The 17,429-nt window shown below is 41.1% G+C and overlaps 2 protein-coding genes across 2 annotated transcripts; both read right to left on the bottom strand.

Annotated features, from left to right (window-relative positions):
• Positions 1 to 288: 288 nt before the first annotated feature.
• Positions 289 to 831, bottom strand: LOC131680484 (uncharacterized protein K02A2.6-like). The gene has a single exon (XM_058961193.1). The coding sequence runs from the start codon at positions 829 to 831 to the stop codon at positions 289 to 291; it is 543 nt and encodes a 180-aa protein (XP_058817176.1).
• A 1,313-nt stretch (positions 832 to 2,144) lies between these two features.
• On the bottom strand, positions 2,145 to 5,933 carry LOC131679299 (uncharacterized). Its single transcript, XM_058960009.1, has 3 exons — positions 5,730 to 5,933; positions 3,657 to 4,000; positions 2,145 to 3,594 (listed from the first exon to the last, which is right to left on the bottom strand). Exons 2-3 carry the CDS (start codon positions 3,742 to 3,744, stop codon positions 2,702 to 2,704), a joined length of 981 nt encoding a protein of 326 aa, XP_058815992.1. The 5' UTR covers positions 3,745 to 4,000; positions 5,730 to 5,933; the 3' UTR covers positions 2,145 to 2,701.
• Positions 5,934 to 17,429: the final 11,496 nt, after the last annotated feature.

Genomic DNA, 17,429 nt, shown 5'->3' with positions numbered 1-17,429 from the left:
TTCACTGCTGTCTTTTGTAGAACGCACTAACACATCTGCTCCGCTTCTTCGGATCACTGTAAATTCCTCTGGTGCAAAATCTGAACTCAATTTATTCTCTTTGCGCGTACGTTTTACTAGAACTCGATCGCCAACCTCGATATCATTTGGACGAGCTTTACGTTTCATGTCAGCATAAATCCTTCCTTTTTCTTTCTGTAACTTATCACGATCTCTAACCTCCTCGTCCAATCGAACGGTTTGTGGAACCTGTGGTAGTTTGGAACGAAGTTTTCTGCCGAACAAAAGCTACGTTGGAGACCGGCCCGTTGTCGGATGAGGCGTGGCATGATATGAAAGAATATATTTATTCAATATTTGTCTCCAATCTTGACCCAATTCTTGTGCAATTCTCATTCGTTTCAGGATAGAGCGGTTCTGTCGTTCAACCTCGCCGTTTTGTTGTGGCCAATATGGTATTGTGTTGATCAGCTTTACTTCCAACTCAATACAGAAATTTTTTAGCTCCTCGCATGCCGCACTGAATTGTGGGCCGTTGTCAGCGCGCATAGTGATAGGTACCCCGAAACGACAGAAGATTTTTCCTAATTGGGCCGTAGTATCTTTCGCAGTTGTAGAATCCATTTCACAAATTTCGACGTATCGACTGTAATAGTCGACTACCACAAGCAGTGATTCTCCGTTCGGTAGGCGCCCAAGGAAATCAATAGCTATGTCCTCCCAGGGCCCATTTGGTAAATCCTTCCTGATCATTGGTTCGGGTGGATCCGGAGATGACACTAGTAAACATCCTCGACATTTCTTTACATGCAATTCTACAGCTATATCCATTTTTGGCCACCATACAGAGCTTCGAAGATGTGACTTCATAGTACGTATTCCTAGATGCCCTTCATGTGCAATACTGATGACTCTGTCTCGAAGTGCGCAAGGAACGACAATTCTGTCATTTCGAAGAAGAATATCCCCAAATCGACACAATTCATTAGAGATTACACGATAAGACAACGGTAGCTTGTCCAAATTTCCATTATCGACGTATTCCAGAACTTCTTGAATTTCTGGATCTTTCACGATTTCTTCCCATCGCAGTGCAACAGCAGTAGCAGCATACATAGTAACTTGCCTTACGAACAGTTCCTCTCTTCTATCAAACGGGACAGGTTCTATAGTACTCAGCCGCGAAAGTACGTCTGCCAGGTTTCCTTGTCCTGTAGTGTGACTAACTAGATAGTCAAAAGCCTACAGTCTTAGAACCCAGCGCTCTATCCTTGCACAAGGTCGTGATCGTTCCGTAAATAAATACACCAAAGCTTTACAATCTGTCAAAATATCAAAAGGCTTTCCATACAAATACATATGAAACCTTTCGACACCCCAGGCTATTGATAAAGCCTCTTTTTCTGTTTGGCAGTATCGTCGTTCAGTGTCAGTGAGTGATTTAGATGCACATGAAACGACTCGGCTATTTCCAAATGGATCGGTTTGAAACAATACGGCTCCCAATCCTGTTGGGCTTGCGTCGGTCATAACCGTTGTTCAATGTTCTTTATTGAAAAAGCCTAACTTAAGAACATCCGAGATCACTTCTTTAATACTGTCAAACGATGTTTGATGATGCACAGACCACTCGAATATCGTATTTTTCCGTGTTAGCATACGCAATGGTTCGTCTAGCGTTGCCAAATTTGGAATAAATTTGTTGAGGTAATTAGCCAAGCCCAAGAAACTTCTAACTTCGGCTTCATTTTCTGGTCGGCGAAATGACTTGATAGCACTAACTTTATCATGTGTTGGAACAATACCATCCTCGGTAATTAGATGGCCCAAGAATTCAATTTCTGTTAAACCAAATCTACACTTATCCCAATTTAGCTCAACGTTTCGTTCTTTGAACCGCATCAGAACCTAATAAATAAATTAATAAAATTATGTTTTCAACCCATTTAATAGAAAATTCACAAAAATCGAAATACACAACTTAATGTTAAATTTTATTTATTTGTTTTTTTTTTACCAATACATTAATTTACCTGTTCAACGTGGTGGTCGAGCTGCTCGCGACTGTTGCCCTCGACGATCACGTCGTCCAAATACCAAAAGGTACCTTCGCAGTCGATCAAAATTTGGTCCATGACCTTTTGAAACAATGTTACCAAACCGAAAGGCAGTCTTTTGAAACGGAACAATCCCTTGTTGGTAATGAATACAGTGATGTCTCGCGACTCCGGCGCCAATTCAACTTGTAGAAATGCTTCCTTAATGTTCAGCTTGCTCCAGTATGTGCCTTTTCCCAATCTTGCCAAATAGTCATCAACCACTGGCATTGGATGTCTTTCGCGAAGAACCGCTTCGTTTACGCGGCGCAAATCAAGGCATACCCTTGGTTCCCCATTGCTTTTTTCAACTATTACCAGCGGAGATACCCAAGTTGCTGGACCATGTTTAACTTCGATGATATCCTTCAGCAATAACTGTTCTAGCTTCTTATTAACAGCGTCCTCAAGCGGTATTGGGATTCGACGAATAGGCTGGAATACCGGTTTTACATTCGGATTCATATGGATTTGTACTTGGATGTCCTTTATCTTAGAAAACGGTTTCATATCGCTGACCACATTGAGAACATCTATCCCTATCTTTAAAATTTCAAGTTCTTTCGATGTACAGTCACCTAACAAAGACCGTTGTCCTCCAATTATCACGTGAAACTTCGCTGAAACCAACTTTTGACCGACCTTGACATCAGCAACAAATGTACCGAGAATTGGTAACGGAGAATCACTTGCCCTTTCAGTATTTTTGAACTTCCTCTTTCGCATTGCTTGACGGTTACAGCTTTTTTCTTCAAATATTCCCAAACAGTGTCTGGAATAAGATTGGCATCCGAGCCAGAATCAACAAGTAGATCTAAATCAACACCTCCTACATTACACATAATGACGTTTGATTCGCTCCCAGCGTAGAACGTGTAGTATGTCTTGCCAGTATCCTCTTTTTGATTATCTGGTTTCGATACAACTCCTTCCTCTTTTAACATACATATCTTATCCTTTTCTGACATAACCTGTGTGCTACTCCGTTGCAAGTAACCACGCTGAAAAACTTTTTGCCGACAGTACGCTTCGAAATGGCCTACTCGTTTACAAGAGCGGCACGCAACGTTCTTAGCTGGGCACGTTTGGTCTGTAGAGATATGATCGCGTCTTCCGCAATTAAAGCACCGAAAATTTCTTTGGTTGTACGGATGCGGCTTGTTCCGTGGAAAATGTCCTGGGATATGCCATGAACGTTGAGAATGATTCTGCTTAGCAGTGATTTTGAATACCTTTTGACCAAGCGTGTTTTCCTGTGGTTTAACATTTAGATCCCTTACTTGTGATTCGATTCCTTCCAATGTAATCCAAAGAGATTCTATCTCAGATAATGAGCGATCTTGTTGGAGAATACGACGACGTAGTTCGTGTGATGCACAACCCTCAATAATGACATCCGTTAAAAATAATTCTGTAAGAACATCCTTCGTCTCTATAGGGTATTTCTCGAACCCAGTCAGAAACCTGTTGCCGCAACCGTAACAAGAAATCAGCGAACCTAAACCAGATGTAGGAATTTAAAAAAAGAACTAATAACATCTAACAAATTTACTATTCAACCTTTCGCCATCTTTTTGATACATTTGACGTAGCTTATGTCGTTCCAAACCGTCTTGTTGGCACGGTTGAAAGAACCGGTCAAGTGCATTGACTGCAACGTCGTACCATGGCTTCGCTATAGCCACTAATGGAAAATTCTCTCGATCTGGGAGATTTTCGAATACACGCTGTAGCTGTGGTCCTCCAAAATGTAAAAGCTTTGCCCGTTTTTTCTTTTGATCCTCAACATCGTAAGCTTCAAAGTAGCACTCCAGCGACCTTTTCCATATTCTCCATTCATTGTATAAACGATTTTGGTCGATTTCGTCACATCGAAACGGAGGTACAGGACGACCATCATCCATCTGCAGAAAAAATACATTATTATATATTTCTTTTATTAACTACCTCCAAACCGTTACGTAGTATATTTAGCATACTTTAAAATCTTTGCATTGTACACATAATTTAAAAAAATAATTTTTAAAAAAACTGATTTGTATTAATGAACGCAGAGATGGTAGGAAAAACAGCTAAAACTAGCTTCAAATAACAAAACAACCTTTACTAGGAAGTAATACATATCCCATTCAGATTTTTTTTTCCGCCGTAGCAAATGCTGCAGGTATAATTTTCCATGAACAACTCGGTTCACCACCTGTAACCACTGCCACAGGGCCATACATCTCTGTTCACCACTTGCAACAACTGCTACAAGGACATATATCCGAACTCCCGTGGACTAAGACTAGTCCTTGCACTTTTTATTCTAAAACTTCAGTAAGAATAATCAGCATACTACAGTCGTGATTCGCTGGTTGGGCCACAGCCTTGTCCAACCAACGAATTTGATTCGCTAGTTGGACCAACTGACATATGTCAAAAATTCTCCAAAGGAGATGCTGGCAGTGTAAATGCATCTGTTCAAATCTCTAAATATTGTCAGATTGATTGTCAAAGTAAATTTGACACGAGATTCTGACGTTCAGATGCTTTTTAGTTGGACAATGGTCCAACTAACGAAGGTCCAACTAAAAAGCGGTCCAGTTAAAAAGTGTCCAACCAGCGAATCACGACTGTATTACATTTTGCATTACTGGACGCACCTGACTAGTGACGTCTCTCCAACCCAGTGGACACTATCGGCCTACACCACACATTCTTTTTCGCTTTATACATACCCAGCGATGCCAACCTTCCAGTTTAAACTGGATTCTTCCAGTTTTTTTTACTCGATCCAGTCAAACAGACAAATGTGTAAATCGTCCAGTTTTTTTTAAATATTGTCCAGTTTTATCCAGTTTTTTTCCCAGAGGTGTGCGCCAAAATTATTTCCTCACTATTTGCATTACAATAGTAGTTTACTATATAAACTAGTAATAAATAATAAAATAAAATAAATGAAATTGTGAAGAGTACAACCTCTCTAGGGAACAAGGGAAATTGTTTGAATTTTCAGTAACCATATTTTGCTGCACCCTGTCGTATTTCAATACACATTAGAAATTGATATGCTATGGAGTGCAAGATTAGCAGATATTGTTAATTAAAATGAAGTTTGTTTTTTTAGTCTGTTAATTACACATGGCATAGTGCGTTAGTTTGAAGGTACCAATTTTTTCGCTTAACATTTCAAATTTCTTAAAACTTATAATGTGGAATTATCTAAAAGTTATATTTAAATAGTAGCTATCGCTTTTATACTATCTTAAACTAGAAATTCGCTGCTATATGAGAATTGTTTTCTTATTTTGTCTAATAGCTGAACGTTTTCATATTGAATGTTTGTCTTCATATTTGAGAATCCTGTTTTATTAAAAATAGATCCATTTTATTTTAAAATACTTTGCATCCCTAAACTACATTCCCTTTTGCAAGGATAAATTTGGTTATTCGGGCATCCAGTTTTTTCCAGTCTTTTTTAAAGAGAGGTTCCAGTTTTTTTGAAAATAAAGTTGGCAACGCTGCACGCCTTACATTACGGTATACATCGCCAATTCACACCTCTTTCATTTTTCAACCTGACGCCATTTTGTGACAATCAGCGCAATCCAATTTATTTCCTTCCTATCACAAGAATCAATCTTTCCTCACCTTTTTCTAAAATCCTCGTCGCCAGATTTGTGAAGGAGCGGGAAACAATTAAAACCACCGTTTATTCAATAAACAACTCGTTATATATTCTCCAATTTTCAACTATCCTTTCCAGTCTCTATCCCTGTAGGCATTTCTAACAACTGACCACTTTTTCTTTTCCTTTTCGCCTACCCTCTCTATCTGTCATCGACTGCCCAGGGACATGACACTAACGCTTGCAGGGGCGCGACCCTACACTAACCAAAAGTTACCTGCAAATTATTGGTTTTAAAAAATAGATCATTCTAATGTTATGAAATCAAACCTACCGAGCTCAATCGATTTCAGAATCGGTTGTTGAGCTTCATTTGAAATTTTGATAGTAACCTGGCAGATTGCTGAATCAATTTCCAGATGATTTGATGTGGAAATGTGAAGACATTTTCTAAAAAGGCCCATACGTAATATTAATTGATCGTATTATATGAAAATCATTATTTTTTGGTAAAAAAAAATAAATCGGTATTTTAGTAATTTTATTGGTATTGAAATTAAAAATCGGTTTAGATATCGATAAATCGGTATATTCTGCAACACTGTTTTGGGGTTCATCTACGTCAAAACAATGTTTTTGACAAATTGGAATGAACCCTTGGAGTTCATACCCAGTAAACAAAACGGCGAATAGCAGATTTAAATAGATGCCGGCGAGCGGTAGGCTACTGGAACTTTGTTATAAGCTACCCGCCGTAACTTTATTTCATATTCCCCACACGAAGTTCATCCAAATGGTGTAAAAGTATGGAGAATCGAGGTAAAATAGGACAGGGGAATACAGAGTAAAATGGGCAGTTCGAAGAATTTTGGATTTTTTCAATAGTTAGAGACACCAAATTAACGTGACAGTATTCAGAATCGATCCAGCGATGAAAACGGAAGCTGTTCTGCATATAAATTTTTTTAACGAGAAAGGTCTATTATGTGGGTGAAAATCAGAGTGATATAAGCTCGGTTTGCTCTGTCGATCTGGAGGTAGCAGCTCATGAAACCGTGGAATCGGACTGCCCGATACTGGTAGGGACCGGCGATATGAATGGGAGAGTGCGTCGTTTAGAAGAAGCGTTGAAAAATTTCACAGATAAACGTTTGTCTGAATCGAATCCGATGGTAGAGTCCGCTGGCGAAAGCGAGAAGCTTGATTTCGAACCAGCTCAGTATGCCAGCCCCACAGAAAGGGGATGTAATATCCGGTGGAATTTAATTCCCAAGTTTCCGCAAGATATTCCGTCGAACAAGCTTTGGGAAAACTGGCAAAGCTTCATCGAGAATTTTGAAATCGCTACGTCTCTGTCTTCGTTCACTGGATCGGCAGATCGCGCAAAATTGTTGTATTTATCACTCAGGAAAAGTCTGCAAGACGTAATTAGTGCAGCAAATCTGCAGCCGAACTACCGGGACCCGAGATGCTACTCGGTTCTCGTCGCAGGCGTTAACAATTATTTCAAATCGATGACCGATACGGCGGCGGAGCACGAAGGATTTCAAGCAATGCGCCAGATGAAAGGAGAGTCCATTGTAACATTTCATGCTAAACTTACTCAAAAGGTTCGGCTCTGCGGTTACAGCCCCGCCGACCAAAACCGTTTTGTTCTCGCTCAGTTGCTTAAGGGAATGCAGAATCGAGAGCTAGCGATGGCTGCCAGAACATATGGGCATGATGCAAGTTACATTGTGCAAGCAGCTACACGGGTTGAAGCATATAAAGCTGGCGAACAAAGCGTGGAGAATAATGGTTCCGAAGTTCTGGCAGTTTACCGGAAACAAGAGCGCAGCCTTGGAAGCGAACCTTCAACCAAAATACACCGAGTCGAGAATAAAGGATTCGAAAAGACATGGTTGAAGGGACAAGTAAAAGGGTACCGGCAGGGTCAGCGCAGCCGTTGTTGGCGGTGTGGATTCTTGTACCACAGAAGAGATACGTGCCCCGCTTTAGATAAACCGTGCAATACGTGTGGACGGGTTGGACATTTCGCCGTAACCTGTCGCAACAAACCTAAGAAAAACGATGTTAATGACGTGCAGGAGAAACTTCAAAGCATCCCACATAAGCAACCTTCACTAATATGGGCACAGGATTTGAACGACGAACAGGTATAAAACAAATGTAAAACTCATAAGAAATAAATTACTTCAATGAATAGTACAACTATCTTTGTTCAATAACGGATTTTACTCGGTACACTATGCTTCTATTTGACAGATAGAAGAGAATGTTCATATTTTTTTAGAAGTTGCTGATTCTTCCCCTCATTTGCTCCTTTATTTTTCTTTGTTTTAGCAAATAAACGCCGTTGCGTCTATAAGCGACGCGGTTGTTCGATGTCGCATCGGCGCATCTGGTCCGTACAACTTTCTCGTTGATTCAGGTGCTGACGTCAATATCGTGATGATTGGATGCACTTGGAGAAAGATTTTCGCGAAGGGATAGCTAGACTGGAATTAATCGATAGACTCGTAATCAGGGAACTTCGAGCATACGCAGTAGAGACTCCAATGGTAGTACATTGCGCTTTCAAAGCAGACATCGAAGTGGTAGATGCGCTTAACAGTAACAGCGGAGTTCCTAGTTGTGGGCGAAGGTCGTCGATCTCTACTCGGGCGACGAACAGCAAGTGAAATGAAATTGTTAAAGGTGGGCCTCTCAGTGAATAGTTGTGAACTACCTCCTATTGCGGAAATCTTCCCCAAGATGCCAGGGGTGAAAGTCAAATTCAGCGTCGATAAATCAGTCCCACCCGAAAAAACGCATACTACAACATTCCAGCAGCATTCCGCGAGGCAGCCAAAAGCCGCCTAGAAGACATGGAGGCTCGTGGAATTATCGAGCGTGTGATGAAGGCACCTGAATGGACCAGTGGCATGTCGGCGGTACCTAAAGGCAAGAACGATTTTCGGCTAGTAGTCAACATGCGCGCGCCGAACAAGGCGATAAAAAGAGAATATTTCCGCATGCCCTTAATAGACGAGACGAAGGTAAAACTGGACCTTAGTAATGCCTACTACCATCTCGAGCTCTGCAAAGATTCACGCGATTTAACAACATTCTTAACAGAAAATGGCATGTACCGGTTCACACGCTTAATGTTTGCTGTGAACTGCGCACCTGAAATTTTTCAGAGGGAAATGTGCCGCTTGCTGGAAGGAGTTGACAACATCATTGTCTATATAGATGACTTTTTGATATTCGCTGATACACTGGAAAAACTTAGAACTGTCACTGGACAGGTCCTGAGAATACTTCGAGCAAACAATCTGCCTCTAAATGAGGATAAATGCGAGTTCGATAAAGACTTCATATTGTTTTTGGGGCATGGTTTGGACGAAAATGGATTCCACGTAGATGACGCAAAAGTGAAGGCAATTAGATGATTTCGCCCACCAGCCAGTGTATCCGAACTCAAAAGTTTCCTGGGACTGGCCTCGTACGTTAGCCCTTACATCAAGGATTTCGCAGATATATCAAGCCCTCTCTGGGCTGCTACTACCATTGGCGTTGGGGTCCTGAACAGCTCGCAGCATTCGAGATGATTAGGGATCGAATCACACGATGTACGACAACGTTGGGTTACTTCTCTGATGATGCAAGAACGATATTGTATACGGATGCATCACCAAACGCTCTTGGGGCTGTGCTCGTGCAGGAAAGTGCAGGCAAGTCTCCACGCATTATAAGTTTTGCGTCAAAAGCCCTAACTGATACTGAAAAGAGGTATGCACAGAACCAGCGCGAAGCCTTAGCCACCGTATGGGCGGTGGAACATTTTTCGTTCTTTCTCCTAGGTCGGCACTTCACACTGCGAACCGACGCACAGGGCGTTACATTCATTTTGAATCGATCACGTGAGAATTCAAAGCGGGCCTTAACTAGGGCAGACGGGTGGGCGCTTCGCCTTAGTCCGTATAGCTATGATGTGGAGTATATTCGTGGCCGTGATAACATCGCTGACCCACCTTCTCGGCTCCACACCGGCAACGATGACCCATTCGACGAACAGCACAGTCCATGGGAATTAGCGGCTCTTGAAGCGAACTCTGTCGGATTCTTGACTGTACAGGAGCTTCGGGATGAAACGGCCTTGGACACAACACTCCAGGACGTAATCGATGCATTGGAAACACACACCTGGCCCAAGGAGCTTAAAAGGTTTGAAAGTGTAGCAGGCGATTTATCAGTTAACGACAGAATTTTAGTGAAAAATGGGTGCGCCGTAGTTCCCAGTAAGCTTCGGGAAAAGACCTTGACCCTAGCTCATGATGGACATCCGATGGCGGCTAAGCTGAAACGCATTCTTCGGGAACGCGTGTGGTGGCCCGGCCTAGCTACTGACGCTGAAAATTGGGTAAAAAGCTGTCAAACTTGTGCGACGAATGGTCGACCGGAAAAACCAACTCCCATGAAGAGAATCCTAGCGCCACAAGCAGTCTGGGAGACCATAGCATTGGACTTTAATGTTCCATATGCAAGATTGGTTTTAGAAGAGGTCTTTGCACGCGAAGGATTCCCGAAAAACGTTCGTTCCGACAACGGACTGCCATTCAATGGCGAGGAATATAAAACTTACTGCGCTGTACGCGGCATTGAGACCACCTTTCCAACCCCTTTATTCCCGCAACAGAACGGCCTCGTCGAAAATTATATGAAGCTTGTAAATAAAGCGATGGCTTCTGCAGTCAGCAACGGATCCTTCTTCAAGGAGGAGCTACAAGCCGCTGTCAACGCCCACAACGCCGCCGCTTCAGAACAGAAAACCCTCTGCAACGGAAACATCTGACCGTCCTCGCAGAACGAAAATCATTCCTGCCTACATGAAAGACTACGTACAGGCACTAGAAGATTGATAGGATATGATATTTTTTCTTCTTCTCGGAGATACGCTTTATTTGTTACAATCTATTATCGGTTCACGTGTCAATTAACTTAATTTGCAAAAAAGAACCATTATTTAAAGACATAATATTCAATTATCTCCAGCCTTTTGCCCTTCTTACATTATCATACATTTTATCAACAAGTTTATTCTTGCGTAAGGAACACGAAACAGTGCGTTCTAGCGGAATTATTAGCATACTTTTTGCGATTTTTTTTAACATGTTGATCGGAAAATAATTGTAAACAAGTCTCTGGTCGAATAGGTAGAAAGGTTGGCCACGTCAATAACAGCCTTGTCCCACTACGTTCCTATTGAGCCGTTATGCCGTTTTAACTAGAAGGAATTCAAGGAAAACGCATCGTTTACACGGATAATTTACAGCAAGCAAACGACATTCATTGCTCATGGGGAGGGTAGTAGCATAAGAAAATGCGAGATCAGTGTGCGTATCTGAAACGACAGATATCTCAATACAAACAGCCCACACTATTAGAGCGGGTTGTTGGTGAGTTACGGCGGATAGCCTAGGACAAAATTTCGATAGCCAACCGCTCGCCGCGTGTATTTAAGGTTGCACAGAGAATGCGTAAAATTCGTAAACGAAAAAAGCAGTTTTTTTCCACACCGTATGTCAGATCTTCATAAAAATCAATCAGCGTATGTAGAATGTTGTTACTGTACTGCTGATTGATTTTTATGAAGATCTGACATACGGTGTGGAAAAAAACTGCTTTTTTCGTTTGCGAATTTTACGCATTCTCTGTGCAACCTTAAACTCGTCTAGTCACCGTTTCCTTTAGTGGGAGTAAACCGATGATGAAATTATCGCAAGACACACAACGAACAAAAATATTTGCTCCAGCTACATCGTTGAAGCAACCCATCAAATTTAAAGGTTTCCCCACTTTTTTCTAATGTAGGAGGGGGATGTGTGGTAGCGATACCCCTCGGACAGTGCATTATTCGTTTGCTATAAAACCCGAACACTACTCGACCTTTTCGGGCACGACAATTCGACAAACACCGGGCTCTCGGCTACCGATATGCATCGATGAGAAGCAGCCATCAGCAACGATTGTCCTCTTTCTCAGCAGACTGCCAACGCGAGTGGACGTGCCGGTAAGTAAGTAGTCAGCAACGCAGACGCCGAGTCGGGAAGATGGCGGTTTTCACAGTTGTGAATAAAATTGCATGAAGTGGCTCTGTAAAAGAATGGTAATTATAATGCATAATGCAATAATTTCAATTAAAATTAATGATTAATTTATTTCAGCCTAGAAACTTAGGATAAAGCAATTAGCGCTTGATCTAAAACATGAGTCGGTGAGTACTGAAACGTTGTTTATTTTTTGATTGTGGGCTCATGTTGAGTTGCTCATATCACTTAAATAGCGGCCACCGCATCATGCCGAAACCCGATCGGACCTCGAAAGACACATTGAACTCATGATTTTTTGGAAATGTCTGAAATGCATATCGCTAGAGTTAAAATAGAATATAACTACCAGATGGCAATTGCAGCGGCTAGCGGTAATTAAATATTTTCTCGCTCTTACATATAATGGGTCCATTAGATTGACATTTGTTGCCCCTGACACACGCAGGTTAAAGTAATGAGTAACAATAGCAGCTACAAAGTGATACAGTTTGGCGATTATATAGCAAATGTTCCACGCTGCAACAATTCTACCCTATTGTTTCGAGTCTATTGATCAAAAGCAGGCAAAAACCTCAAGCGATGTGAATTTAGTAAACGGGGTAATTCTAAAAGATGCGACGAAATGTTGAATGATAAAAGGTCGAATATAGCAAATGATTGAAAATAACAAAGGTTCCAATGTTACTAAAGGTTTAATGAAACAAAAGTTTAAAATTTAAAAAAAGAATAATGTATTCTCACCGTTATGACGCGTCACCTCACCTAGTTTGGTGAGTTGAGAGCGAAAAAGCGATCACCGCAGTCACTTGGGTAACTATAGTCACCCAAGGTGACAGAAGTCACCTGGCAGAGCGATTCCAATAATCATTTTGAGTGACGACGGTCACCGTAAGATGGAAAAAAGCGACTCACCTAAAAATGTAGGTGATTAGAACCAAAAAGTGTTGCGTTTACATTCAGATTTTTTTTAAATTTTCGGGTAGCATTTCCTTTTGGATAATGGCAGTTTGGAAGTTTCTGAATGACGTAAATTGATGATTGGCGTTTTTTGAAATTCAAGAAGGTGGCTTATGGTTACAACCAAACACTTAAAACCACAGTTAATATAGGTGCCATTTGAAAGGTGGTGTTTAGCAGAAGGCAAAAAATGATGATTGGAGCCATTTAAAAATCCAAGATGGTGGATTCCGATTATCCCAAAACACTGAAAACCACCATCAGCATGGGTGTCATTTGAAAGGTAGTAATTAGTAGATGGCAAAAAATGATAACCCATCAAACCAGTAAGCACTAAAGAAAGCAGCATGTTGACTATATAAGAGCTGTCCGATGTTTATAAGCTTTATATGGGCTTTACAAATGTTTATAAGCTGTATAGCAGCTTTACAAATGTTTATAAGTTTTATACAAGATTTTCGAATGTTTATAAGCATTACAAGCATTAAGCATTAAAATAGACCGTATATGGGTATATGAAGCTATACTTTAGAGCCTACAAACCCTGTAGTTGTAAGCCGTAAGCGGCAGTCAGCGATGCCTTTGTAATGCCGTTTATGCTTGACATTTCTATTAAACTAAAGCAATGAAGTCCAAATCAAAACAAATATGATATGGTGCACTTTGTAAGCTCAAGAAAAAGCTTGTCGGCTTCGGAGATTTGGCACAAACAAAATAAAGTTAACTAAATCTTTGAGCCATAAAATGATACGAAACTGCGATGAATTACTTATAAGTTTAGTGTAGGAAGGGAAGTAATTTCAAAAATAAAATATTCCCAAACCATGCTTCTGTTCGTCGTATATCATTTATATGACCAAATGCTCAAATGGATCAAACAGCAAGCGCACTGGAACAACTTATCCCCCATATCTTCTAGAAGCAGAAGTTCGAGCCTGGATCAAACGCTGTATAGAAAAAAGTCAAACACATGTGGCAGATAGACCATGAAAGATAGAAAGAGAGAAAAACAGTCTTTCCTCCATTTTAGTTTTGTTTTTTTTCCATCCAGTGGGTTCTACCCAATGTCGTATATACAGGTCTGGCGAAGATGGCACTTTGGTATTCGTAAGATGAATCTTACATGAGTGGTGTGAGTGATCACAGTATAAATCGACTTGCTTTCGTCATAGCGGTCGTTCCGCTCCCATTGAATCGTGTGACCGCTATGACGTCGACCCGTTGTGCTTCTGGATTGTTTACATATTTTTGGTTGCCAACACTAGCAAACCGTGTGTTCTGCCACATCTATATATACCTCATTGGGTTCTACCCATTACACAAATTGTTTTGACATTCCTTCATAGGCGCGGTGGAAAAGTGGGAGTAGGCTGCATATCCGCCGAATATTTCGCCAAAAGTGGCTTTTGAACAGCACTCATGTACAATATGATGCCTATAAGCTCAGTTACCCTTGTTCTATACGCGACTATAGAACCGAATTGATGCCATTTTTATGGCTTAGTGGTTACTTGGGAATTGGCGCCATTTTGAGTTCCATGATGGCGGCTTCCGGTTACTACAAAACATTGAAAACCATCATCAATATGGGTGTCAATTAAAAGGTAGTGTTTAGTAGAAGGCAAAAATTAATGATTGGTGCCATTCCGAAATCCAAGATGGCAGCTTCCGGTGGCCACAAAACACTGAAAATCACCATCAATATGGGTGTCATTCGAAAGGTAGTTATTAGAAGAAGGCGAAAATTGATGATTGGTCCCATTTGGAAAACCAAGATGGCCACTTTCGAATAAGCACCGTAAACCACCATCAATGTGGATGTCATTGGAAAGGTAGTAATTAGTAGAAGGCGAAAATTGACGATTGGAGCCATTTGAAATCCAAGATGGCGGCTTTCGGTTACCACAAAACATCAAAAACCATTATCAATATGGTTGTCATTTGAATGGTATTGATTAGTAGAAGCCAAAAATCGACGATTGGCGCCATTTTGAAATCTAAGCAGCGATGTCAGATTTACAGACATGTCTGTATTTTACAGACTTTTGATGTCTCCTACAGACGTAGCCAGATAACTACAGACTTTTAAAAGGGTAATAGTGTTTAGTAAAATTGTACTAGAATAACTGTTTTCGAATACGAGTAATTCCTTCACAACAGAATTCTAATTTCAATCTATTTTTAAAGTAAAATTTTAGTGTAACTAGAATTTACACAACCATCTACAGACTTTTACAGACATTTTAGTTATTCTTCTACAGACATTTCAAAAAAACATGTGGCATCGCTGAATCTAAGACGATTGACTTGGTTTGTTTGATAAAGACCATCAAACGAATTTGCAAGATCTTGCAAGAGGTGACAGAATGAGGTCAATACACTGACAAAATCGGGGGTAGACTGAATCAGGCACAGACAATATCGGTGGCTGATAATATCGGGTCTTCCCTATATTTCTTCGATAGTACCATTCGATAGTACCATTAGTACTTCGATAGTACCATTAAAAATAACTATGTTTCTAGAATCATCCATTTCGTAAACTAGCATTCGGTGAAATGGAAATCGTCGTACTGACGCTCTTCCTTTTTTCAAATCATCTATCTATTGCTTTTAACCCTTTCATGCCCAAAGTTTTACTAGTGCATGTAGGGTTTCAAAACTATTTTTCCTTGAAAACAGTGAGGTTAAGAAACACGAAGTCTTTTTTCATAAATATAGGAGCTTCCCTCGCAGCACTAGAAGCTGCTCAATTTCTACCTTCTAATGGTCAATACAATTCCCCTAGAATACTCGATTTGAAACACATTTTGCTTAGTGACCGCACCCCACAACCCATAACTCTGGAATCGGAAATCGGATCGAGATGAAATTTTTTTTAATCCTAAATACGTTTATTTAGGCCCAAATGCTGTAGCTTAACGAGGCCGATAATTCATTTTTTTTAAATTACATGTCACATGTTAGTGGGGGAAGGGAAAGCCGTATTTAGGGGCGGCTTGCTCCCCTCTTATGTAAGTAAAGGAAAAAGGTAGGAAGTGGGATACATATTGTGTAATTGACATCATCGTTTGCTGATTGATCATTGTGGCGGATATGCACACTTTGTTGTAGTGTTGTAGTTTCCAGCCTGTAATCGCAGGGGCGAGGGGAGGGTCGATATTTCGGATAATTATTGGCACTCTGATGCTGTCATGATGTTCTCTATATCATCTGCATGTGAGGTATGTCATGATGTTCTGGATAGACGGTTGTCAAGAAGGGTATGCACCGAAGACTCGTGAAGCAATGCCATATTGTAAATACAGGGATAGGTTGGTGAGATTCTACTGTGAATGAGAGAGGGGAAAATGTATTAAACTTGGACATCAATAGTTTTCAAAAAGATATAGATAAGAAAAATATAGGGGTGGTTCTCGGCTTGCCAGGACGTCCCGGACTGGCACATAGGGTGATCTACCTCGGGCCCGAAGGGAATCTATTAGTTGGGACCTGGCAACACAGTACTCTGCGCACAGCCAAACAACATGCTCGATATTGTGATAGCCGTTCTTACAAACACAATGATTACTTTCAGCAAGCCCTATACGACCGAGATGCGCGTCAAACGAGTAATGGTTGGACATGATCCTTGACATCGTACGAATAAAGTCCCGGTTCACATCCTACCCCTTAAACCAAGCATTCGTTGATACCTTCGGAATAATGAAATGTAGCCACCGTCCCAGATGCCCATTGCTCCATGAGGTTTGCCAACTATCGAGCGTCCTCTGACGAGAGATGCTGAAAAATTCATTGAAGCAAATTGGTCTTTCGTAAGCGTTGCCTTCTAATGCGCCCACCTTGACTAAAGAGTCCGCCTTCTCATTGCCCGCAATAGAACAATGTGACGGGACCCAAACCAAGGTAATCTGGTAAGATTTTTCAGATAAAGCACTCAGACATTCCCGTATTTTCCCCAGGAAATACGGTGAGTGCTTTCCAGGCTTCGCCGCATGGATGGCTTCAATGGAACTGAGACTATCCGAAACGATGAAGTAATGATCTGAGGGCAGGGTGTCAATGACCCCGAGAGTATACTGAACGGCAGCTAATTCTGCGACGTAAATTGAAGCAGGATCATTGAGTTTGAATGAGGCAGCAAGAATTTCGTTGAAGATACCGAAGCCTGTGGACCCGTCGAGAATTGATCCGTCAGTGTAGAACATTTTGGCGCAGTCGACTTGATGGTATTTGTTATAGAAAATATTTGGGACCACTTGTGGGCGAATATGATCCGGAATTCCACAAATCTCTTCCTTCATGGATGTATCGAAAAATACAGTTGGATCAGAAGTATCTAAGAGATGAGCCCGGTTGACGTTATACGTAGATGAATTGATGTTCTGTGCCATGTAATCGAAGTACAAGGACATGAATTGGGTCTGAGAATTAAGCTCGACAAGCCTTTCGCAATTTGCAATCACCAATGGGTTCAGAATATCGCATCGAATGAGCAATCGATATGAGAGGTCCCAGAATCGATTTTTCAGCGGAAGAACGCCCGCCAGCACTTCGAGACTCATCGTATGGGTCGAGTGCATACAACCCAAGGCAATACGCAAGCAACGATACTGGATTCGCTCCAGTTTGATGAAGTGTATGTTCGCAGCGGAGCGAAAGCAGAAACAT

The sequence above is a fragment of the Topomyia yanbarensis genome, chromosome 2 (genome assembly GCF_030247195.1).
Source record: "Topomyia yanbarensis strain Yona2022 chromosome 2, ASM3024719v1, whole genome shotgun sequence".
NCBI lineage: Eukaryota > Metazoa > Arthropoda > Insecta > Diptera > Culicidae > Topomyia > Topomyia yanbarensis.
The sequence above is the reverse complement of the archived record's forward strand: the minus strand, read 5'-3'. Positions and strand labels throughout refer to the sequence as shown.

Bases quoted from the DNA above. Each gene is read 5' to 3' on its own strand.
- LOC131680484 (XM_058961193.1), bottom strand. From the start codon at position 831: ATGGATATAGCTGTAGAATTGCATGTAAAGAAATGTCGAGGATGTTTA.
- LOC131679299 (XM_058960009.1), bottom strand. From the start codon at position 3,744: ATGCACTTGACCGGTTCTTTCAACCGTGCCAACAAGACGGTTTGGAAC. The intron at 3,595-3,656 runs GTTGAATAGTAA...CATCTGGTTTAG, and splicing joins TATCAAAAAGATGGCGAAAG to GTTCGCTGATTTCTTGTTAC.